The sequence below is a fragment of the Mesoplodon bidens genome (assembly GCF_964165515.1).
Source record: "Mesoplodon bidens genome assembly, chromosome: X".
NCBI lineage: Eukaryota > Metazoa > Chordata > Mammalia > Artiodactyla > Ziphiidae > Mesoplodon > Mesoplodon bidens.
In genome coordinates this window covers 116,535,162-116,561,161 of record NC_138163.1, presented here as the reverse complement: position 1 = coordinate 116,561,161, position 26,000 = coordinate 116,535,162, and the positions used below count along the sequence as shown (strand labels likewise).

At 41.5% G+C, this 26,000-nt stretch overlaps 1 protein-coding gene across 1 annotated transcript in view; it reads right to left on the bottom strand.

Moving 5' to 3' along the window:
* Positions 1-26,000, bottom strand: part of LOC308609472 (uncharacterized protein) — a gene marked incomplete at both ends in the record, with an annotated part of 62,309 nt that overhangs the window by 18,917 nt on the left and 17,392 nt on the right. Inside the window, 6 exon segments of the mRNA XM_081223123.1 lie at positions 27-442; positions 839-902; positions 8,788-9,827; positions 11,856-11,963; positions 16,296-16,487; positions 24,787-24,951. Coding sequence (XP_081079249.1) covers positions 27-442; positions 839-902; positions 8,788-9,827; positions 11,856-11,963; positions 16,296-16,487; positions 24,787-24,951 — 1,985 coding nt within the window.

Genomic DNA, 26,000 nt, shown 5'->3' with positions numbered 1-26,000 from the left:
CCCCTGAGACCAAGTGCCTCATCTACCTGAGACGCTCTAAAAGGAAAGGTGTGGGGCGCATCATGCCAACATTCCTGGCTTTGCCAAGGGGAGGCGTCCAGTGGCAGGGCTGTGTTCTACGTGGAGTCCCTCTATCCCCATTTAGAGACACTAGATTTCCAGTCTCTACTGAGTGAGGCTGGTCCCCATAGACCAAGGCCCTCGCCTCCCTGAGACCACCCCCAGTGGAAAGAGGGGGCACGTCAGCCAGAAAGCTTTGTCCTGGGCCTCCTGGGGCTGACGTCAGGGGTGGGACTCTGCATTCTCCTCTGTTCTGGAGTGAGTGGTCCTCTTGCTCCTCATTCAGGGTCCTCATCGTGAGGCCTGACCAGACCCAGGCCTCCACCCTCCACTCCCCTGAAGCTGTGCTCCTCAGAACAAAGGCATTACCTTCTTGGAAATTCTGAATTGGAAGTCAGGATGAACCAGATCTGTCCGAAGCTGTTGGGGTCTTCTGAGGAGCAGGATTTTACAAGGCCCCACTCTTCTGGAGTCAGTGGCCCCTCAGTCCTAACTCAGGTTTCTTACCTTGACTTCAGGTAGCATATGGGACTCCACCCTCCCTACTGTCTGTCTGCCAGCCTCAGGCCAAGGCTTTCACCTTCCTGAGACACCAGAAGGGGAGGTAAGGGACCTATTCCCTGGCTACCCCTGCCAGGGGGCCTCTGTGTGGTCCCCCTTTGTTATGGGGAGTCCACTCATCAGCACCCAGTGTCCTCACCCTGAAGCAAATTAAGGCCTGTTAGGATCTCCGACCTGGGCAGAATTGGAGATGCTGCCCCAAGACCAAGGAACTCACCTCCCTGAGAACCTCTCCACCCTTGCCCCGGAGGAGGAGAAGGGGTACCTTCAGACAGACAGCTCTGCGCATGGCCACAGAAGGGAGAAAGCAGGGTATACCTTGTGGGGCCCCCTTCTGTTCTAAGGTCCTCACCTTGAGTAACTCTCAGAGGCTGGGCCTCCTCCCTCCACTGACCTGAGGACACAGCTCTTAAACCAAGGCTTTTATGTCCCTGAGAAACTTGAAGAGTAAATGAGGAGATGCTGATCTTTTCAGGGTATCTGACGTTGCATATGTAGAAGACCCCATTGTCACCAAAATAATTTTTTTTATTCATACCATTCACTTATTCAGCGTTACTATTACTGTATTCCACAACAGTGCTTTGGGAACAGGGCCCCTTTTATCCCATGAGATAAATTTTGGAGTGGTGAGAAGAAAAATGAATTAAAAGACGTAAGGTCTGGCTTAGGCTGGGAGGAGTGGAAGAGTGTAGGCTCTAGACGATTCCAGACCAGGGGACTAGACCCAGCAAGGTCCCTTAATCAGTCTTGTGAACTTGAGAAATTTGCAAGTTATTCACCTATAAAGGGAGTCTGCTAAATCCTATCCTGCATGAATGCTGGAATGTTATGTACTACATGGAAAGCAGTGGCATACTCATTAAGAAATATTGGACTTCCGGGTAAGATGGCGGAAGAGTAAGACGCGGAGATCACCTTCCTCCCCACGGATACACCAGAAATACAGCTACACGTGGAACAACTCCTACAGAACACCTACTGAACGCTGGCAGAAGACCCCAGACCTCCCAAAAGGCAAGAAACTCCCCCACATACCTGGGTAGGGCAAAGCGGAGAGATCCCCACACAGAGGATCGGTGCCGAGCGGCACTCACCAGCCCGAGAGGCTTGTCTGCTCGCCCGCCGGGGCGCGCAGCGCTGGGAGCTGAGGCTCGGGCTTCGGTCAGAGCGCAGAGAGAGGACTGGGGCTGGCGGCGAGAACTCAGCATGAAGGGGGCTAATGTGCCACAGCTAGCCGGCAGGGAGTCCGGGAAAACTCTGGAGCTGCCGAAGAGGCAAGAGACTTTTTCTTCCCTCTTGGTTTCCTGGTGCGTGAGGAGAGGGGATTAAGAGCGCTGCTTAAAGGGGCTCCACAGACGGGCGCGAGTCGCGACTGAAAGCGCGGAGCCCAGTGACGGGCGTGGGACGCTGGGGCTGCTGCTGCCACCGCCAAGAAGCCTGTGTGCGAGCGCAGGTCACTGCCCACACCGCCCTTCCGGGAGCCTGTGCAGCCCGCCACTGCCGGGGTCCCGGGATCCAGGGGCGGCTTCCCTGGGAGAACGCACGGTGCGCCTCGGGCTGGTGCAACGTCACGCCGACCTCTGCCGCTGCAGGCTCGCCCCGCACTCCGTGCCCCTCCCTCCCGCCCGGCCTGAGTGAGCCAGAGTCCCCGAAGCGGCTGCTCCTTTAACCCTGTCCTGTCTGAGCGAAGAACAGACGCCCTCCGGCGACCTACACGCAGAGGCGGGGCCAAATCCAAAGCTGAGACCCAGGAGCTGTGAGAACAAAGAAGAGAAAGGGAAACCTCTCCCAGCAGCCTCAGAAGCAGCGGATTAAAGCTCCACAATCAACTTGATGTACCCTGCATCTGTGGAATACATAAATAGACAACACATCATCCCAAATTGAGGAGCCCGGAGTCAGTGCTGTGCCTCTGAGGTGGGAGAGCCAACTTCAGGACACTGGTCCACAAGAGACCTCCCAGCTCCACATAATATCAAACGGCAAAAATCTTCCAGAGATCTCCATCTCAACACCAGCACCCAGCTTCACTCAACGACCAGCAAGCTACAGTGCTGGACACCCTATGCCAAACAACTAGCAAGACAGGAACACAACGCCACCCATTAGCAGAGAGGTGGCCTAAACTCATAAAAAGTCCGCAGACACCCCAAAACACACCACCAGACGTGGACCTGCCCACCAGAAAGACAAGATCCAGCCTCAACCACCAGAACACAGGCACTAGTCCCCTCCACCAGGAAGCCTACACAACCCACTAAACCAACCTTAGCCACTGGGGACAGACACCAAAAACAACGGGAACTATGAACCGGCAGCCTGCAAAAAGGAGACCCCAAACACAGTAACATAAGCAAAATGAGAAGACAGAAAAACACACAGCAGGAGAAGCAGCAAGATAAAAACCCACCAGATCTAACAAATGAAGAGGTAATAGGCAGTCTACCTGAAAAAGAATTCAGAATAATGATGGTAAAGATGATCCAAGATTCTATTTCCCAGATCCAAAATCTTGGAAATAGAATAGACAAAATGCAAGAAACAGTTAACAAGGACCTAGAAGAACTAAAGATGAATCAAGCACCGATTAAAAACACAATAAATGAAATGAAAAATACTCTAGATGGGATCAATAGCAGAATAACTGAGGCAGAAGAACGGATAAGTGAGGTGGAAGATAAAATAGTGGAAATAACTGCTGCAGAGCAAAATAAAGAAAAAAGAATGAAAAGAACAGAGGACAGTCTCAGAGACCTCTGGGACAACATTAAACACACCAACATTCGAATTATAGGGGTTCCAGAAGAAGAAGAGAAAAAGAAAGGGACTGAGATAATATTTGAAGAGATTATAGTTGAAAACTTCCCTAATATGGGAAAGGAAATAGTTAATCAAGTCCAGGAAGCACAGAGAGTGCCATACAGAATAAATCCAAGGAGAAATACGCCAAGACACATATTAATCAAACTGTCAAAAATTAAACACAAAGAAATCATATTAAAAGCAGCAAGGCAAAAACAACAAATAACACACAAGGGAATCCCCATCAGGATAACAGCTGATCTCTCAGCAGAAACTCTACAAGCCAGAAGGGAGTGGCAGGACATAATTAAAGTGATGAAGGAGAAAAACCTGCAACCAAGATTACTCTACCCAGCAAGGATCTCATTCAGATTTGATGGAGAAATTAAAACGTTTACAGACAAGCAAAAGCTGAGAGAGTTCAGCACCAACAAACCAGCTTTACAACAAATGCTAAAGGAACTTCTCTAGGCAAGAAACACAACAGAAGGAAAAGACCTACAATAACGAACCCAAAACAATTAAGAAAATGGGAATAGGAACATACATATCGATAATTACCTTAAATGTAAATGGACTAAATGCTCCCACCAAAAGATATAGATTGGCTGAATGGATACAAAAACAAGACCCATATATATGCTGTCTACAAGAGACCCACTTCAGACCTAGAGACACATACAGACTGAAAGTAAGGGGATGGAAAAAGATATTCCATGCAAATGGAAATCAAAAGAAAGCTGGAGTAGCAATTCTCATATCAGACAAAATAGACTTTAAAATTAAGACTACTAGAAGAGACAAAGAAGGTCACTACCTAATGATCAAGGGATCAATCCAAGAAGAAGATATAACAATTGTAAATATTTATGCACCCAACATAGGAGCACCTCAATACATAAGGCAAATACTAACAGCCATAAAAGGGGAAATCGACAGTAACACAATCATAGTAGGGGACTTTAACACCCCACTTTCACCAATGGACAGATCATCCAAAATGAAAATCAATAAGGAAACACAAGCTTTAAATGATACATTAAACAAGATGGACTTAATTGATATTTATAGGACATTCCATCCAAAAACAACAGAATACACATTTTTCTCAAGTGCTCATGGAACATTCTCCAGGATAGATCATATCTTGGGTCACAAATCAAGCGTTGGTAAATTTAAGAAAATTGAAATTGTATCAAGTATCTTTTCCGACCACAATGCTATGAGACTAGGTATCAATTACAGGAAAAGAGCTGTAAAAAATACAAACACATGGAGGCTAAACAATACACTACTTAATAACGAAGTGATCACTGAAGAAATCAAAGAGGAAATTAAAAAATACCTAGAAACAAATGACAATGGAGACACGACGAACCAAAATCTATGGGATGCAGCAAAAGCAGTTCTAAGAGGGAAGTTTATAGCAATACAATCCCACCTTAAGAAACAGGAAACATCTCGAATAAACAACCTAACCTTGCACCTAAAGCAATTAGAGAAAGAAGAACAAAAACATCCCAAAGTTAGCAGAAGGAAAGAAATCATAAAAATCAGATCAGAAATAAATGAAAAAGAAATGAAGGAAACGATAGCAAAGATCAATAAAACTAAAAGCTGGTTCTTTGAGAAGATAAACAAAATTGATAAACCATTAGCCAGACTCATCAAGAAAAAAACGGAGAAGACTCAAATCAATAGAATTAGAAATGAAAAAGGAGAAGTAACAACTGACACTGCAGAAATACAAAAGATCATGAGAGATTACTATAAGCAACTCTATGCCAATAAAATGGACAACCTGGAAGAAATGGACAAATTCTTAGAAATGCACAACCTGCCGAGACTGAACCAGGAAGAAATAGAAAATATGAACAGACCAATCACAAGCACTGAAATTGAAACTGTGATAAAAAACCTTCCAACAAACAAAAGCCCAGGACCAGATGGCTTCACAGGCGAATTCTATCAAGCATTTAGAGAAGAGCTAACACCTATCCTTCTCAAACTCTTCCAAAATATAGCAGAGGGAGGAACACTCCCAAACTCATTCTACGAGTCCACCATCACCTTGATACCAAAACCAGACAAGGATGTCACAAAGAAAGAAAACTACAGGCCAATATCACTGATGAACATAGATGCAAAAATCCTCAACAAAATACTAGCAAACAGAATCCAACAGCACATTAAAAGGATCATACACCATGATCAAGTGGGGTTTATTCCAGGAATGCAAGGATTCTTCAATATACGCAAATCAATCAACGTGATACACCATATTAACAAATTGAAGGAGAAAAACCATATGATCATCTCAATAAATGCAGAGAAAGCTTTCGACAAAATTCAACACCCATTTATGATAAAAACCCTGCAGAAAGTAGGCATAGAGGGAACTTTCCTCAACATAATAAAGGCCATATATGACAGACCCACAGCCAGCATCGTCCTCAATGGTGAAAAACTGAAACCATTTCCACTAAGATCAGGAACAAGACAAGGTTGCCCACTCTCAGCACTCTTACTCAACCTAGTTTTGGAAGTTTTGGCCACAGCAATCAGAGAAGAAAAGGAAATAAAAGGATTCCAAATTGGAAAAGAAGAAGTAAAGCTGTCACTGTTTGCAGATGACATGATACTATACATAGAGAATCCTAAAGATGCTACCAGAAAACTACTAGAGCTAATCAATGAATTTGGTAAAGTAGCAGGATACAAAATTAATGCACAGAAATCTCTGGCATTCCTATATACTAATGATGAAAAATCTGAAAGTGAAATCAAGGAAACACTCCCATTTACCATTGCAACAAAAAGAATAAAATATCTAGGAATAAACCTACCTAAGGAGACAAAAGACCTGTATGCAGAAAATTATAAGACACTGATGAAAGAAATAAAAGATGATACAAATAGATGGAGAGATGTACCATGTTCTTGGATTGGAAGAATCAACATTATGAAAATGACTCTACTACCCAAAGCAATCTACAGATTCAATGCAATCCCTATCAAACTACCACTCGCATTTTTCACAGAACTAGAACAAAAAATTTCACAATTTGTATGGAAACACAAAAGACCCCGAATAGCCAAAGCAATCTTGAGAACGAAAAATGGAGCTGGAGGAATCAGGCTCCCTGACTTCAGACTATACTACAAAGCTACAGTAATCAAGACAGTATGGTACTGGCACAAAAACAGAAAGATAGATCAATGGAACAGGATAGAAAGCCCAGAGTTAAACCCACGGACATATGGTCACCTTATCTTTGATAAAGGAGCCAGGAATGTACAGTGGAGAAAGGACAGTCTCTTCAATAAGTGGTGCTGGGAAAACTGGATAGAGACATGTAAAAGTATGAGATTAGATCACTCCCTAACACCATACACAAAAATAAGCTCAAAATGGATTAAAGACCTAAATGTAAGGCCAGACACTATCAAACTCTTAGAGGAAAACATAGGCAGAACACTCTATGACATAAATCACAGCAAGATCCTTTTTGACCCACCTCCTAGAGAAATGGAAATAAAGACAAAAATAAACACATGGGACCTAATGAAACTTAAAAGCTTTTGCACAGCAAAGGAAACCATAAACAAGACCAAAAGACAACCCTCAGAATGGGAGAAAATATTTGCAAATGAAGCAACTGACAAAGGATTAATCTCCAAAATTTATAAGCAGCTCATGCAGCTCAATAACAAAAAAACAAACAACCCAATCCAAAAATGGGCAGAAGACCTAAATAGACATTTCTCCACAGAAGATATACAGACTGCCAACAAACACATGAAAGGATGCTCAACATCTTTACTCATTAGAGAAATGCAAATCAAAACTACAATGAGATATCATCTCACACCAGTCAGAATGGCCATCATCAAAAAATCTAGAAACAATAAATGCTGGAGAGGGTGTGGAGAAAAGGGAACACTCTTGCACTGCTGGTGGGAATGTGAATTGGTACAGCCGCTATGGAGAACAGTATGGAGGTTCCTTAAAAAACTACAAATAGAACTACCATATGACCCAGCAATCCCACTACTAGGCATATACCCTGAGAAAACCATAATTCAAAAAGAGACATGTACCAAAATGTTCATAGCAGCCCTATTTACAATAGCCCGGAGATGGAAACAACCTAAGTGTCCATCATCGGATGAATGGATAAAGAAGATGTGGCACATATATACAATGGAATATTACTCAGCCATAAAAAGAAACGAAACTGAGCTATTTGTAATGAGGTGGATAGACCTAGAGTCTGTCATACAGAGTGAAGTAAGTCAGAAAGAGAAAGACAAATACCGTATGCTAACACATATATACGGAATTAAAAAAAAATGTCATGAAGAACCTAGGGGCAAAACGGGAATAAAGACACAGACCTACTTGAGAATGGACTTGAGGATATGGGGAGGGGGAAGGGTAAGCTGTGACAAAGCGAAAGAGAGGCATGGACATATATACACTACCAAACGTAAGGTAGATAGATAGTGGGAAGCAGCCACAGAGCACAGGGAGATCAGCTCGGTGCTTTGTGACCGCCTGGAGGGGTGGGATGGGGAGGGTGGGAGGGAGGGAGATGCATGAGGGAAGGGATGTGGGAACAGATGTATATGTATGACTGATTCACTTTGTTATAAAGCAGAAACAAATTAAAAAAATAAATAAATAAATTAAAAAAAAAAAGAAATATTGGGTTTTTGATGAATAGCAGTTATGATATGATTATTATGAACCCCCAAAATACCACCCTCCCATCAGAGTTTATTTTTAATCCAGTAGGTAGCAGAGAATATGCAGTGCACCAAGACAAAAGAAACAAATACTCACAAATGAGCTAAATCAGTCAAAGTATCTTTTATTTCTACCAAAAGAAAGTTTCAAAGAAATAAGGCAAACCACGGATTAAATACCTTTTACTGTGTTTTCTCCATTTTTTGTTTCTAAATATTTTCTGTGGTCGCCTTTCACATTTCCATGAAAATCTCTATTGCACTGCCATGTTTTCTACTTCTGGATCCTACAGAAAATATAGATGGTTCATGAATTTCTTTTATATATACCAAAACTGTAACTTTAGAACTCTTTAAACAGCAATAAGTATGCAAGCAATGTCATTCACGTCTTCGTATTCTTAAGAAAACACACTATCTATTACAAGAAAAAACATTTGAAAAAACCTAAATAAATCAATAAATAATATATAGAAGTTACTAGTGTAAAACAGGAAGATAAATGAGATCTATATTTTGTTCCCTCCACCCCCACTACTCTGCACTATTTAGGAGCCTGACTGCTCTCTTCCAAAACAAAGTGAGCAGTCTGCCCGCGGCCTCCCTCCCTACATGTGAGAGGAGCTGCGGGCCTTGGCCCTGGAAGGTGCCCTGCCCTCAGCAACAGCTGCAGCCCTGGCCGCGGCTCTCACTCTCGCTCTCTCTTCCTCATCTTTCAGAGCCTCCTCATAGAGATCTGGGAAGGCACTGGGGACGGTATGAATCCTCTTGGCCATAAACTCCAGCACTTCCATCTTGATGGTTTCAGCATCGGCTCTCGGGCCCCACAGGAACTCACAGCACGGAGGATCGCTGTTGGGCACCTGGCGGTACGTCAGGTAATTCTGCCGCAGGAAATCTATGATGAGCCTCGTGGGGTCCCCAAAGATGAAGTGGCTACTCCCAGCATACAAACCCAACGCACTGAAGAATTCCCAGAGCTCCTCCTCGGTGGCACAGTTGCCATTCGTGAAGATCATGCCCAGGACACTCATCAGGAGACCGGACGTGGGCATCCCCGACTCATCACTCAGACTTCCCTCGCTGGGGACGGCCAGCTTTCTGATGAGGATGTAGGAGTGACTTGTGAGGTCGAGTTCCTTCAGCTGGAGGCCAAAGACCAGCTCCATGCACTCAGAGACGCTCCTGAGGATCTCAGGGAAGTGCTTCTTGTACTTCCTGTTGACAGCCTTCAGCATTGCTGCCTTCAGGATGGGCTCCTTCGTCTTGTACTTCTCCAGCAGGAACTGCACCAACTTGCCTTCTTCCCTGGTCAGAGGATTTCTGTAAGTGCTGTGAACGGAAGGTGCTGCCTGGGCGGTACTTGCACTTTTCTCGTCTTGGCTCTGGGCACCCTCTTCAGATCCTGGGCATGAAACCCCTGCAGCACGAGAGCTCGTGGCTGGGGCTCCCTGAGGCTCCTGGCGAGTGCCAGCAGCAGGGGAGCTCGGGGGAGTACCCCGAGAAACAGAAGCGGGGGAGGAGGGTGACTCTTCTATCTCTGCCACCGCCACCGCCTCAGTGGCCTGGGCACCCTTGAGACTCTGAGTCTCCCCCCGGGCCTGGCAGCGTTTCTCCTGGGCACGGCGCTTGCTCTTCCGGCCCCGAGGCATGATGACACAGGTCAGGGCCAGCAGGTGGGAGTGTGGGCAGGAAGGCAGGCAACGAGGGCACCTGGGGGAGGGACAAGGAGATGCTGTGAGCACCTTCAGCGGGGAGAGTCCTCCCTGGCTTTAACCAAGGCCACCTCTGCAGGGTCCTTGAGGGCACTGCCCGAGGACCCACAGGGCTCCTGTTCTCCTGCTCAGCCTGTCCCCTGAGAGCCCTGTGGAGGACGGTCGAGTGAGCCTTGGGGAACAGCCAGCCAGCCCTGCCTGGGCGGTACGGGGGTGACAGTGGGGGCTGGCAGGGGAGGTAGGTCCCCGCGGTTCCCATTCAGAGTCAGGATGACAGTTGTCGGCAAGACTCCCCCCCCCCCATGCCCTCTGCTGCTCTGAAGTTGACACCACCATCTTCCGTGACACCCAGGAGGAGGAAAGGAGGGAGCGTTCAGCCCACCACCGAAGGGCCCTGGGACCCTCCCTTCTGCTGCCTCGTGGCTGCCCCTTCAGAACAAAGCTCTAACCTCCCTTGGACCTGGCAGAGGAAATTACGGGCAGGCTCGGCCTGACAGTCCTTTCTTGGGAGTTTAAGGGTTGACAGGAGGGGACAGGCCATGTTCTCTCTGGTCCCTTCTCTTCGGGGTGGGTGACTCCCTTAGTCCTCACTCGGGGTCCTCCCTGGACGGCCGGTGCAGCCTGGAGCTCCTCTCTTGCCCCGAGGGCCATCTGCTCGCACCAGTGCCGGCACCTCCCTGAGTCTCACTAGGAGGCAGTGAGGGTGACCAGGCGGCCGCACGTGGCAGAGTTTTACCAAGCCTGCAGCGTGCGGCAGACAGGTCGAGGCCCTGTGGCTGGCGGCCCCACTGGCCCTCACTCAAGGGCTTGGGCTGACTCTTGGCAGTGCTTAGGGACGCGCCTTCTGCTGGCCTGCACCTCCCCTCTCAGACAGCAGCCCTCCCTTCTCCGCGTGTGGCCAGAAGGAAGCGGCTGACAACAGGGGAGGGGTTCTGAGGTGCCCTTGCGACGGGGAGGACGGTCCTCACCCTGACTCCTCCCGTGCCCTGGAAATCCTCCCTCTGCTGACCTGCGGCCAGCCCCTCAGAACAAGGCCCCCTCCTCCCTGGGTCTCCCGCGTCCGTCCGTCCGTCCGCGTTCGCACTGAGGGAGCCCCTCAGTCTTTAGACCTGCCCGGAGGCTCCCAGGCCGACATCAGGGGCGGGGTCTGCGTGGCCGCCATTTTGGGGTGTGGAGCCCCTCGGTCCCCACAGGGGTCCCGTCCTTCACTCCACAGGGCCTGGGACGCTCCCTCAACTGAGGTGAGCCAGAGTCCACCAGCCTCAGAGCGAGGCCTTCCTTGCCCGAGACCCCGCGGGGGAAGCGGATGGACTTTGGGCCTAACGGCCAGGCCCGAGCCTCTCGGGCCGAGAGCAGGGGTGGGGTGGGTGGGGCCTGTGTGGCCGCCTCTTTTCGGAGGGAAAGGGGATTGGGGGTGTCGGTGGGCATGTCCCCACACTTCTAACTGGGGTTACCTCACACTTTGACACCTGAAGAGACGTGGGATTCCTCCTGCGGCTCACCCTCACCGGACGGCAGCTCTCAACAATGGCGTTGCCCCCACCGCGTGTGTAGGAGGACGTCACATCCGGTCATGCGCATCTGGGCTCCAGGAGCACAGCATGGGGGTGCTGGGGCTGGGGCCGGGGCGGGGCGGGGCGGGACGGGAAGGGGGTCGGAGGGTGGTTCCAGGGGAGCTTCCCGCAGGCCTGGCACGAGGGCCTTTCATTGACTCTTGGCAGGTCCTGGGACTTTTCCCTCTGCTGAGCTGAGTCAGCAGGCATCACACCTTGACTCTCATTTCTGTCGGCACCCCCAGCCGGAAGTATCTGGGGGCCTGAGCCTCACAGCCATGCCTGGGTCCCCCGAGACTGAAGGTGAGGGCTCTTTGGGGCCCCCTCTTCTATGGTGGATGGTGCTCTCAGTCCTCCTTCAGTGTCTTCTCTTGACTCCCTGTAGGTGCTGGGCTACCTCCCGTCTGCTGACCTGAGGCCAAGGCCGCACATCAAAGACGTCAACTCCCTGAGATGCTGGTGTGAAGCGCAGGCACATCTCATCTGGACACTTCTGCCTGGAGCTTCCCAGAGACGGCTGCTGCAGGTAAGATGAGCTGAGGGGAAAGGAGGCGAGACTCTCTTCTGTGGTTTGGAGCCCGTCAGGTCTCACTCAAGGTCGTCACGTTGACTGCTGGCAGGGCCTGCGATTCCTTCCTTCTCTGGTATGAATCCATCCCTGTCCCCAACCATGCCCCACAGAATCCCAGAGGAGTTAGTGAAGGGGCGCCTTAGCCTGACAGTTCTCACTGTGGTCTCTCTTTGTTGACATCAGGGGCATTGCCCAGAAGTTCAGAAATGAATTTCTGTCCTTTTGTACAAGTACTGTGTTACTTGCTTTTCTCTTTGAGTCCGTGTGTGATAGTCTATTAAGATGATCATTTAAAAAGGCCAGTCGCCATCCACTAACAAAGTTTCAGATGGTTATTTCACAGCCTGTGGACCATACTGCCACAACCAGCCCAATCTTTGGTGTCCCATGCTCCTGGCATGCGGGCTCTGAAATGCTGCCTCAGGTTCCTTCAGTGAAGCAGTAGAGATTCATGGTCCCAGAGCACAGTCGAAGAATCAAGGGCTCAAGTTTAAAGGCTTTCCTCTAATCAGTCCTGTCATCTGCCTCTCTTGCAGGCTACAGACCTGTCTCGAATTCAGGGCATCCCCCTACCTGCCCACAGTCAGGTTCTAGTTCAACACGGACGTAGTCTCTCCCAGGGGGTTCTCATTTATTTTGTTTTGTTGTTGCTGGTATTGTTCTTTCATTCTCCCTTTTATAGTTTCTCCAGGATCGAGTTTAGTAAACAGCAGTCTAAGTCTGGTAGCCATCTTGGAAACTACATATGAGGCAGTGTATTAGCATGCTCAGGCTGCCGTAGCAAAATACCAGAGGCTGGATGTCTTAACAACAGAAATTTATTTTCTCACAGTTCTAGAGGCTAGTAGTTCCCGATAGAGGTGCTGGCCGACTCAATTTCTGGTAAGAGCTCTCCTCCTGGCTTTTTGCTGTCTCCTCACAGGGACTCTTCTCTGTAAATACACAGAAAGAGAATGATATCTGGTGTCAATTCCTCTTCCTGTAAGGACTTCAGCCTTATTGGATTAGCGCCCCACCCTTACGACTTCATTTAACCTTAATAACCTCCCTAAAGACCCTGTTTCCAAATACAGTAACAGTGGTGGATTAGGGCTTCAGCATATGAATTTGTGGGGAGTGGGGAGGGCACAATTCAGTCCATACCAGGTAGTAAATCTGTAAATAATTTAAGGAGAATTGGCATATTTACAATATTCTTTTCCCCATGAATAAACATCGTGTACTTCTTTATTTATTTGGGATTTCTTTTCCTATCAGTACATTTTTATAGTTGCCTACAAAAAGATCATGTACATTTTTGTTAAGTTTCCTTTTAGGTAAGTTTTGGATGTTGCTGCTGTTGTTATGGGAGTATTTTCTATTAATTATTCTAATTAGCTATTGATTTTGTGTGGCTAGGCTCCTGATTTTGGTATAGTAATCTTATATACAACAGCTTTTGGAGTCTCTTGTTCATTTGAGTATTTTGTGCACTGGTTCCTTGGGATTTTCTAATTAGAGTGTTATATTGTTGCCATTTATTATCTCTGTCTTTTCAATATTCCTTCCTCTTATTTATTTCAATATTCTTATTCCTCTAGTTATGTATTCCAGTCCACTTTTAAACAGTAGATACAGTACCATAATATCTGTGTCTTTGTCCTGACTTTGATGGGAATACTTCTGACATTTCACATTTATCTAAGTTTGCTGTAGATTTTAGGAAATGAAAATTCTCTTCAAATGTTATTTTACTAAAGGCTTTTTACCATGGTGTTAAGTAGTTTTTCAAAGGCTTTTTCTACACCCCTGGGCATGATCAAATACATTTTATCCTCTAATCTATTAATATAGAGAAATTCCAGTTGAAAATTTTTTGTAGTTATAATATCTTTGCATTTCTCGAAGTCAGCCTCTTTACTCACTGCTGTATTGGATATGCCATGAATTTATTTAGGATAGATGCCTCTACGTAAGTGAGCCTAGCTCAAGTGATTTTTTTTCTTCGGGTGTCATTATTTGGTCTCTGTATGAAGGTCAGCACACCTATTAAAATGCGTTTAGCAATTTCTCATCAACAGATTATTGGAGAAAGAAAATGTGGTATAAAGATATGATATTTATAATGAACATTTTCACTAGAGAAATTATTAATGGTATACAACCATACAGAGAAGAGTAAAATGAACCCAATATACCTGACACTCAGAATCAACAATCATCAATAGTCAGAGGTTAAACATAATAGTTAGTGGTAAATATTGATCCAGTTAGAATTGTTAGGTTTTTACTTTACAGATTTTGAAATTTCCAGACAAGGAATTTAAATAAATTTGAGTACTATTTTAAGAACTCTAATAGGAAAAATAGACAACATGCAAGACTAAATAAGTAATGTTATTAGAGAGAAGGAAACTATAAGAAAGAATCAAAACTAAATGCTAGAAATCAAAAATACAGTAAAAGAATTGAAAAAATACCTTTGACAGGCTCATTAGTAGATGTGACACATGTGAGGAAACAGTTAGTAAATCTGAAGACAGGTGAATTGCACCTCCTCAATTGAATCAAAAAGAGAAACAAAGAACAAAATAATTAACAGAACATCCAAAAACCATGGGACAATATCAAAAGGTGTAATATACAGATAATTCCAATGCCAGACAGAGAAGAATGGGGGTAGAAATACATTTGAAACAATAGGCCAAGGACTTTCTAACATTAGTGACAGACACCAAAGCATAGATCCAGACAGCTCAGAGAACACGAAGATAAATACCAAAACAAACAAACAAACTATACCTGGGCATATCGTATTCACATTGCAGAAAACCAAAGGCAAAGACAACATTTTGAAGAAAGTTGGGGGCGGGGAGAGACACGTTTCCTAAAGAGGAAGAAAAATAAAGATTATAGCAAACTTCTCATCAGAAAACATGCAAGCAAGAAGAGAGTGAAGTGAAATCCTTAAAATGTTGAAAGGAAAATTATCAACTAGAATTCTGTACCCAACAAAATTTTTAAAAAAAGAGAGAGAGAGAGAAGGGGAAATAAAGACTTTCTCAGTCAAACAAACAGACAAAAAAACCGTGAGTCAATTCATTGCCTCATAGGCCTCATAGTAGATCTACTGTGCAAGAAATGTTAAAATAAATTCATTATATGGAAAGAATATGATATAGGTCAGAAACTCAGATGAGTATAAAAAAGGAAAAGCATCAGAGAAGGAATAAATGGAGATGAAATGAAATCTTTAACTTTTGTCATTCTTAATTAATTTAAAAATGTTTGTTTTAAGCAGCAATAGTAACAATGGACTAGGTGATTGTAGCACACGGACAAGTAAAATAAATGAGCGCAATGTCACAAGAGACAGGAAGGAATTAGAAATCCTCTGTTATAAAGAATCGGCACTACATGTGAAACAATATGGTATTACTTGAAGGTGGACTAAGATTATTTAGAAATATGTATTGTAAACCCTAAGAAAACCAGTGAAGAGGTTAAAGAAAAGTATGAATGATATATCAAGAAAAGAGATAAAATAGTCATATAAAATGCTCAGTTAATACCAGAGAGCATAAAAAAAGGATATAAAAAAGAGCAAATGCAACAAATAGAAAACAGTTACACAAATAGTAGATTTTAGTAAAACTATTGATATATCAATAATCACTTTAAATGTGAATACTCTAAATACACGAGTTAGAAGGCAGAAATTGTCACAGTGGATAAAAAATAAATTAAAAAAGACCCAACTATATGCTATCTATGAGAAACCCATTTGTGTATCAAGACTCTGATAGGTTAAAAGCAAAAGGATGAGGGATTTTAGTACAGTGAAACTCTTCTATGTGATACTGTAATGGTGGATACATAACATTATGCATCTGTCAAAATCTATAAGGTCTATACAACACAGAGAGTGACCCTAATGTAAACTATGGACTTTAGTTAATGATAATATATTAATATTAGTTTATTAATTGTAACAAATGTACCACACTTAATGCAAGATGTCAGTAATAGGGAAAACTGTGTGTGTGTGTGTCAGGGTGGGGGTATATGGGTACTAGTGCTTTCAGCTCAATATTTCTGTAAGTCTAAAGCTGCTCTAAAAATAATGTCTATTAATTAAAACGAGAGCAAGGAAAATTCACATACATGGTAGACACATAACCAGCTTACTGTAATTGGAATAAATCTATATTGTAATTGAACTAAAGCACTCAAGCAAGAGTCAGCTACAGAAAAAGAAGGAGTCTTTAGATGATGTGATGGATTATCTTGTTAAGAACATACCTCTAAACTGTCTGGTAGATTTCTTTTATCTTCAGCTGACCAAGTCTCAGAATGCTGAGAACCAAGGTGGAGGGGAAGACAGGGCCAGCCAAGAAGCTTAGCAACCTGAGCACAAAGCACGTTAAACTTTTTCCTTTCACCAGTACATGGTGCAGCCAGCCAGATGACACCTTCTGTTGTGCTGAAATTAACCTGTTAGGCAAATCTGTATTGAGGAAGCAGGAAGCTAGAAATTGCACCCTTACTTGTGGTCATCTTCAGCTGAATAAAAAGAACTTTAAGGTTTCTGACATTAACAGATAAATTCTTCTGTTTACTTGGCTGGTGAAAAAAGAATGGTAGACTTGTCAGAACCTAGCCAGAACTAACTAAAAGTTCAAGTGCACTTATGGTCTCATGTGGCCATTGTGTTGCTACTGTTAATGTACAGTTCTATTAAATAGAAACACATTCATGGGGGCTGTGGTATGAACTAGTATCTGCTCTGATTTTGTTTGAATGGGACTCATCACTGGTTTGTCTCATGATGCATGCTTGTCTAACTTTATTTTAATTTCTTATATCTCAGTTAGGCATTTCACCTTTGAATTCAACAAAATGCACTTCAGAGTAGACTGCTTAAAAAAAAGTAGAGGGATAGGGACAGATATACCATGATAACAGCAGTCAAAGAAAGCTAAAGTAGCTATATAAATTTCAGCCAAAGCAGATTTCAGAACAAGGAATAATATCAGGGATGTGAAGAGACATTATGTAATAATAAAAGGATCAATTATCCAAGAAGGTATTACAACCTCAAACATATATGCACCTAACAACAGAGCATCACAATACATGAGGCAAAAACTGATTGAACTGAAAGAAGAAATATACAGTCATAGTTGCAGGCATCAACACTTCTGTGTCAGTAATTGATAGATGAAGAAGTCAGAACATCATTACAGATATATAGATGGCATGAGCAATCCTAACAATCAGCTTGACCTAATTGACATTATACACTACTCCATCCAACAACAACAGCAGAATATACATTCTTCTCAAGCTCACATGTGACATTCACCAAGCTAGACCACATTTTCTTTTTCTTTTTTAAAATTGTTAAACAATTTTTATTGGAGTATAGTTGATTTACAATGTTGTGTTAGTTTCAGGTCTACAACAAAGTGAATCTGTTATACATATACATGTATCCACTCTTTTTTAGATTCTTTTCCCATATAGACCATTACAGAGTATTGAGTAGAGTTCCCTGTGCTATACAGTATACACACTACTATACATAAAATAGATAACTAATAAGGGCCTACTGTTTACACCACATTTTCATCCATATCTCTGTCCATAAAACACCATTAAACACACCTTAACAAATTTCAAAGTATACAAATCATACAAAGTATGTTCTCAGATCACAGCAGACATTAGAAATCAATAACAGAAATATATCTGGAAAGTTCCCAAATATTTATAACTTAAACAATACACTTATAAACAACCCATAAATCAAAGATTTCTTCTTTAAAATTTATATCAAAAATTTCTTCTTTAAAATTAAAATTTCTCTTGAAATCTAAAAATTTCTTGAAATAAGTGAAAATGAAAATACAGATTACCAGAATTTGTGGATTGCTACTAAACTACTGCCTAGAGAGAAATTTAGAGGATTAAATGCAAATATTAGAAAAGAAAGAAAGCTCTGATGCAAATAACCTAAGAGCCCACCTTAGGAAACTAGAGAAAAAAGAGCAAATTAAACGTAAAATGAGCAGAAGAAAGGAAATAATAAAAAATAATTATAAATAAATGAAATTTTAAAATAGGAAAACAATAGAGAAAATCTGTAAAATCCTCAGTGACATCAGTAAATTTGGTAAGTCACTAGCCAGGATAACCAAGAAAGAAAATAGAGAAGACATCAGCTACCAATATCAGGAATAAAAGAGGGATCACCACTCCGGATCCCAGAGACATTAAAAGGATTTTTATCAAAATGGAATGTTATGAACAGCTCTGTGTCTACAAATTTGATAAAGATGAAATGGATTAGCTCCTTGAAAGTCACAAACTACCTAAACTTATTTAAATTGAAATAGATAGTCTGAAGAGCCTTACGCCTATGAAAGAAATGTAATTAATAGTTAAAAACCTTCTAAATAAAGGAATCTTTAGGCCCAGATAGTTTCATTGATGAATTCCATTAAATATTTAAGGATGAAATAATACAAATCATCTGCAATCTTTTTCAGAAAATAGAAGAAGAGAGAAGCACTCTCAGTTTTTTTTATGAGGCCAGCATCACCCTAAGCCCAAAGCCAGATAAAGATATTACTGGAGAAGAAAACTACAGACAAATATCTCTTATGAACATAGACAAAAAAATCCTTAACAAATAATAGCAAATGGAATTCAGCTGTATGTAAAAGGAGTAATACATTATTACCAAGTAGGGCTCATTTCCAGAATTCAAGCCTAATATAACAGTTATAAATCAATTAGTGATTTCATCAGATAATAGACTGAATAAGAAAAATGTTATCATACCAATAGATGTAGAAAAATAATTTGAAAATTTTAATACCCATTTAGGATAAAAACTTTAAAAAGTAGGTTTAGAAGGGAATTTCTGTAACCTGATAAAGAGTACATAAAACCTATAGCTAACTTTATACCTAATAATGAGGGAGTGAATGCTTTCCCCCTAAGACTGGAAATGAAACAAAGATGTCCTCTCATTACTCCAGTTCAATATCATGATGGAAGTCCTATCCAGTGCAAGACAAACAATAACAAATAGATAAAAGGTATACAGAGGGCTTCCCTGGTGGCGCAGTGGTTGAGAGTCCACCTGCCGATGCGGGGGACACGGGTTCGTGCCCCGGTCCGGGAAGATCCCACATGCCGCGGAGTGGCTAGGCCCGTGAGCCATGGCCACTGAGCCTGTGCGTCCGCATCCTGTGCCCCGCAACGGGAGAGGCCACAACAGTGAGAGGCCCACGTACCGCAAAAAAAAAAAAAGGTTTACAGATAGGAAAGGGATACATTAAAATTATATATTCTTTGCAGAGGAAATGATTGTCTATGTAGAAAACCACAAAGAATCTATAAAGAAAGCCTCCTGGAACTAATAACAGTATAATTGCTTTACCATATACCAGCAATTAACAATTGAAATTAGAAGTTTATAAAAGCAAAAACATTTACCAATGCAAAAAAATGAAATACTTAAATATAAATCTAACAAAATATATACCATATCGATTTGTGGAAAACTACAAAACACTTACCAAGAGGATCTAAATAAATGGAGAAATATTCTCTGTTAATGAATTGATAGACTCACCATTATTAAGATGTGAATTATTTCTAACTTAATCTATACTTAATGCAGTCCCAATCAAAATCCCAGCAACTTCTTTGTAGATATAAAAAAAAAATTGATTCTAATATTTATATGGAGTGGCAAAGGTCCTAGAAGAGCCAACACAATGTTGAAAAAGAAGAATGAAGTTTGAAGACTCACAGTACCCTATTTCAAGGCTTAAAATAAAGCTGTAGTAATCAAGACAGCATAGTATTGGTGAAAGAACAGACAAATAGGTCATTGAACCAGAGAATTGAGAGCCCAGAAATAGTCCCACACAAATATAGTCAACTAACTTTTGACAACGGTGCAAAGGCAAATATCAATAAGTGAAAAATAATTTTTTTCACCAAGGAGTGCTAGAGCAATGGATGTTCATATGGGAAAAAATGAACTTAGTCACAAACCTCACACCTTACACAAAAATTAACTCAAAATAGAGTATATATCTAAATGTAAACTGCAAAACTATGTAACTTCTGGAAGAAAATACAGGAGAAAATCTATGACTTTGGATGTGGTGATGAGTTTTAGATACAATAGCAAAAGCACAATCTATAAAAGAAAAAAGCTTATAAGTTGGACTTTATTAAAATTAAAAAGTTTTGCTCTGTGAAAGATACTGTCAAGAGAATGAAAAACTAAGCCACAAATTGAGAGAAAATATTTGCAAATCACATATCTGATAAATGACTTGTATTTGAATGTACAAAGAACTCTTAAAACTCAACAATAATAAAACAAGGAACCAGTAGTGATTTAAATGGTATCTCTAAAAAGAGACTGTTGAAACCTATGAATGTGACCTTATTTGGAAAAAGTATTTGTATATGTAATTAAGTTAAAGATCTCAAGATGTGATCATCCTGGATTAAGGATGATCTACCCAAGGACAGGTCCCATAAGAGAAAGACAGAGGAAGAATTGAGACACAGACATAGAAGGGAAAGGCATGTGAATATGGAGGTGTAGGCAGAGATTGGAGAGATGTATTTACAAGCCAAGGAACATCCAGGAATTGCTGGGTAGTTACCAGAAGGTAGGAGAAAGGTCTGGAAATGGATCTTCCCTTAGAGCCTCCAGAAGGAACCAACTCTTTTGACAGCTTGATTTCAGACTTCTGGCCTTCATAACTGTGAGAGAATAAACTCCTTTTGTTGTAAGCCTCCCAGTTTGTGTTATTACAGATGTTCTACAAAAATAATACATTACCTTATTTTAAAAGTGGACAACAAATATCTCACAAAAGAAGATAGACAGATGATAAATAGACATATGAAAAGATGCACAACACAATTTGGCATTAAGGAAATGCAAGTTAAAACAACAATTTTTTACCAGTGCACACCTACTGAAAGGCTAGCAAGGATGCATTTGGATCTCTCACACATTGATGTTGAAAATGCAAAATGGTGCAGCTATTTTGGAAACAGTTTAGCGGTTTCTTAAAAAGCTAAACATTTTTTCTGATACAACCCAGAAATTGTGCTCCTGTTTATCCAATTGAATTGAAAACTTAATGTCAACACAAATAACTGCACATAAATGCTTACAGCAGCATTATCCATAATTACCTTACCAAAAACCAAGATGCCTTTAATAGGTGAGTGAATAAATAATCTGTGGTACATACATACAATGGAATACTATTCAGCAATAAAAAGTAATAAACTATCAGCTCCTAATTCACGGGATAACATGGATGAACCTTAAATGCATATTGCTAAGCAAAAGAGGCCAGTCTGAAAATGCTACATACTATATGATTCCATTTGTAAGATATTCTGGAAAAGACAACAACAGAGACAAAAAACAGGCCAGTAGTTTCTAGACGTTTTTTTGTCGGGTGGGGGGAAGTGGTTGAACAAATGAAGTACAGGGGATTTTTTAGGATAGTAAAACTATCTTTATTATATTGTAATGATGGATATGAGACAATATGCATTTTTTAAATCCCATAGAACATTAGAGAACAAAGAGTGAACCTTAACGTATGCAAATAAAAAATCAGTTCAGAGATCTAGGTATCCCAGGATGGAATGCAGACTATGACAAAAAAAAAAAATTTAGCTGTTTACAAACGTATGAAATAACATCAATGATGAGTATGGGGAAAAGGAGTGCTGACCTAAGTAACTCTGGAAATGAGTGGATACTGCAAGACTAAAGAAAAAAGGAACTGTATATAGATACTGTATTCTAGTTGGTAAGGTTCTCAGAAGAGTATGGGCTAACAATCTGAAATCAATATACATGTATACTGGGATTGAGTAAATAAGTATACGGATAGTTGGAGCCAATTTTCTCACAGAGGTAAGCAGGGGGGAAGGCTAGAATGAATCAACGTGATACTAGATCAGAGTTGGAGACATCAGTATGACTCATGTGTATCTTAATATAGATACAAATGGACAGATGTATAAATAATTATAGATATATATGGGTACATGGGCTAGTATACAGACATTTTCTAAGCTCTATCTTCTGAGAGGGCTTAAAGGCAACAAGACTCTAACAGCAAGGGAACAACATGAGTGGGAAAATAAACCTAATACTGTATTATAACCCAAAGTATAAAATAAATACCCGTGAGTCTACATTACTATATATAAGTGACTGAATGAATAAATAAATCAGAGAGAATAGAAAACTCTTAAGTAGAGAATAATTCCAAATAATTTATATAGCTACTCCACCCTCAAGGAGGTGGGGCATAACTCCCCACCCCTTAAGTGTGGGCTGAACATAGTGACTTCTTTCCAAAGGGTACTGTATGGAAAGGAGGAGGAAAGAGTAACTGTACAGTGGAGAAACTTGACAAACACTACCTTAGGTAGGTGAACAAGGTGATATCATCAGTTGTTAAGTCATGTTGATAGTGTGCCCTTGATATAATGTGATGAAAATGGCACTTTATTCCTGAGGCCTTCCTCTTAAGAACCCATAATGCCAGTCTAATCATGAGAAAAATATCAAAGACATCCCAATAGAGGGGACCTTCTGCAAAATACTTGACAAATACTCCCCCAAATTGTCAAGATCATCAAAAATAAGGAAAGTCTGATAAACTGTCACAGTCTAGAGGAGCCTAAGAGAAGTGATGTCTAAATGCAATGTGCTATTGTGGGTGGGATCTTGGTCCAGAAAAAGGACATTAGGAAAAAAACGAAGGAAAACTGAATGAAGTATGGACTTTTGCTACTAGTAAGGTATCAATATTGGTTCAATAGTCGTGACAAATTTATCATACTAATGTGATATTAAGAATAGGGGAAAGTGAGCACTGTGTATAAGGGAACTCTCTGTACTACCTTTGCAACTTTTCTGTAATTAGAAAACTTGAAAATGTTGAGAATAGCTAACACAATTTAATTTTAATGTTTAATTCAATCAATCTGGAGTTATTACAACAACTTGGACATCACATATCAACTCCAATCATTTTTTTAATTTACTTTTTTTACAGTAGGTCCTTGTTGGTTATCTATTTTAAGCATAGCAGTGTGTACATGTCAATCCCAAACTCCCAATCTGCACCATTTGCAATGATTCTCTCCACCCAGTCTGTAAAATGTTTACATACCTGGTGCCAGCTGTCTACCCCAGAGAGTATCTGGTGGCAACATAGACTACTGAATACACGTTTGCCTTATGGCTGCAAAGAACTCAGGAACCAAGGGAGGCAGTCTAAGGTGGGGATAGCATCTAGATTATTTTTTAATGTTCTAGCCCCACCTTCAGTGCTGGAAGGGCTCTGTACACAGAAGAAATAGCTTTTGTCATCAGGCATCAAGAGAGCTTTCAGCCCTGGTACACTGGCAAGGATGCACAGAACCACCAGAGTAGTGAAGAGATGTAGGTTTCCCAGAATTCATTAATATTATCACTGCATGACAGGGGGGAGAAGATTCCCCATGTTCTGTCCTTCTGTTCCCTTTTTCCACTATCTGCCGAGCTCTGAATTCAGAACCCTGACTGCCAGCCTGCCCTGGGCTATCAGGACTTGGTTTAGTATGTCGCCTCTCTCATGGATTCTGGAAATTTCTTTACCCCCCAGGCCTCCTGGTGCTCCTTACTAGTTAAGGATATCCTGTCTAGACTCTTCCTGGGGATCTAGTCATTCTAACCAAATCCTTGCTTCTTAAAGTAATTGAAAAGAATCTTACTGACATAGAATTTTAAAACACGTACCCAGAGATATCCCAGTACTCAAGATACCTTATAAAAATCCTGCTTTGTATGGATGAGGAATTAATTAATGAGGAATTATTTTTTGAGTAAAATAATTAGAAAATGGAAATACAAAATAAAATAACATTGAGGATATATATTCACATAAAAGATTGATCAACATTTAAAGTTGATCAAATAAAATGCCTGTGAGTTTATGATATTTATATACATTAATATGTGAGAGTATAAATTGGTACAGTATTATTGAAACAGAACAGCAGTGATATTCATAAAAATTTACAATCAACACACTATTTCCACTTCAACCCAATGTTCATTTCTATGTCTTTCCATAAGAAAAAATACACATTTGCCCAATAATTTATATTTAACGATGTTGGTATCAGTTCTATTAGTTATAGCAACAAATAGAAAGCAACTTATGTGCCCATCAGGAGAATGGTAAATTTAATTATGGCACGTACACACTTTAGAATTATTGGGGGTAGTTAAAAGAGTGAGATGGATCCATATGTGCTTTCACGGAAAATCCTGCACTCATTTCATTAAGTGACAGGGACAAGAGGCAAAACAATATGTACATCATTATCTATGTATGTTAAAAAACTCACATTGAATTTTCGTACTATATCTATGTAAGAAAAAAGCCCAGAATATATTTTAATATAATATATACAACATTTAAAAATTATGCTTACCTGTGAGTAAGGCTGAATTTTGGAGGATGAAATAAGGAATGGGATTTGGATTCATCCATATTTTTCTAGCATCAAGAATATATGCAGTATTTCTATTGTAATTAGTATATTTAAGTAAGACGGACAACAGAAATAATTGTAGCTGTGTGTTATTCAGATAAAGTATCTGTTAGCAGAAATGTAGGACGAAGCCGGAAACCTGAATGACAACACTTCAAAAGTTTCTCTCTCCTACACATAAAGCTTGCCTTGGTTTGGCCAGTGTCTCTGCTGTCACGTGACCCAGGGATCCAGGCTGCTTCCACTGTGTGGATCCACATCTCAGCACAGGCTTTGCATGTTTGCTGCTTAATTGAACAGAAAGCATCGAGGTAGCACACTGACTGTCAAATGCCTTGGTCTGAAAAGGACAAACATTGTTTCTGTTCATATTTCAGTGGCAAGGGTAGTCACAAAACCCTTTCTAATACAAGTGGACTGGACGATACAGTCTTGCAATCTCTCCACAAACAGTTAACGGAGTAGGAGATCATCAGTAAAGTACAACACTTACAATTTGTATACAAAAGCCCTCTTCATTTTTGGAGAAGTTTCTGAGAAGGCAAAAATTGCCTTGCAACCCTCCAACTTTTTCTAGTGTCTTCTATGTGACAGGTGTTTTCAGATACAGGCTCACACCAGTTTTCTAAAGGACACTGTAAATCTCAGCAGGGAAGTGTCAGTCACCTTTTGTCACTAAATAGTACCTTTCTGCACTTACCTTTACAGTAGTCTCAATACACTGAAACTTTTCTTCTTCCTTTTTCTGCGTGGTCAAAAATCACAGCTTGTGAGCCTCTGCTGCCCATCACCTGATGAACATGCCTGAACACTTGTACAGGTGTCTTTAGGCACGCTGGAAAACCAGGGTTTTCCTCTTGGGCAGATACAGGCAGGAGTCAGGAAAATGATGGTCAATTTTTTTTTCTTATCAAAGGTGGCATGTCCAACAGGGAGATATGTTCTACATTGTTGGTAGACTGAATAATTGCTCCATGAAGATGCCCATACCTTATCCCTGAAACCTGTGAATATGTTATGTTACATGGCCAAAGGCACTTTGCAGACGTGGTAAGGTTATGCAAACGACTTTAAGATAAAGATATTATACTGGAATACCTGGCTGGACCCCAGGTAATCTAATGACATGACCCCTTACAAGCAGAGAACCTTCTCTGGCTTGCTGCAGAAGAGAGATGTGGCAGACAGGGAAGTTCAAGAAATGCCAAGCGTGAGAAAGATTCAAAGTTTAATTGCTGACTCAAAATATATGGGCCCACATGTGAGGACAGGGGAGAGGTATGGAGAAACTATGGCAGCTCCAGCTGACAGTCAGCAAGAAAACGGGGCCTCGGTCTTATTATCACAAAGAACTGGGTTCTGCCAAAACCTGAATGCTTTTGGAAGGAA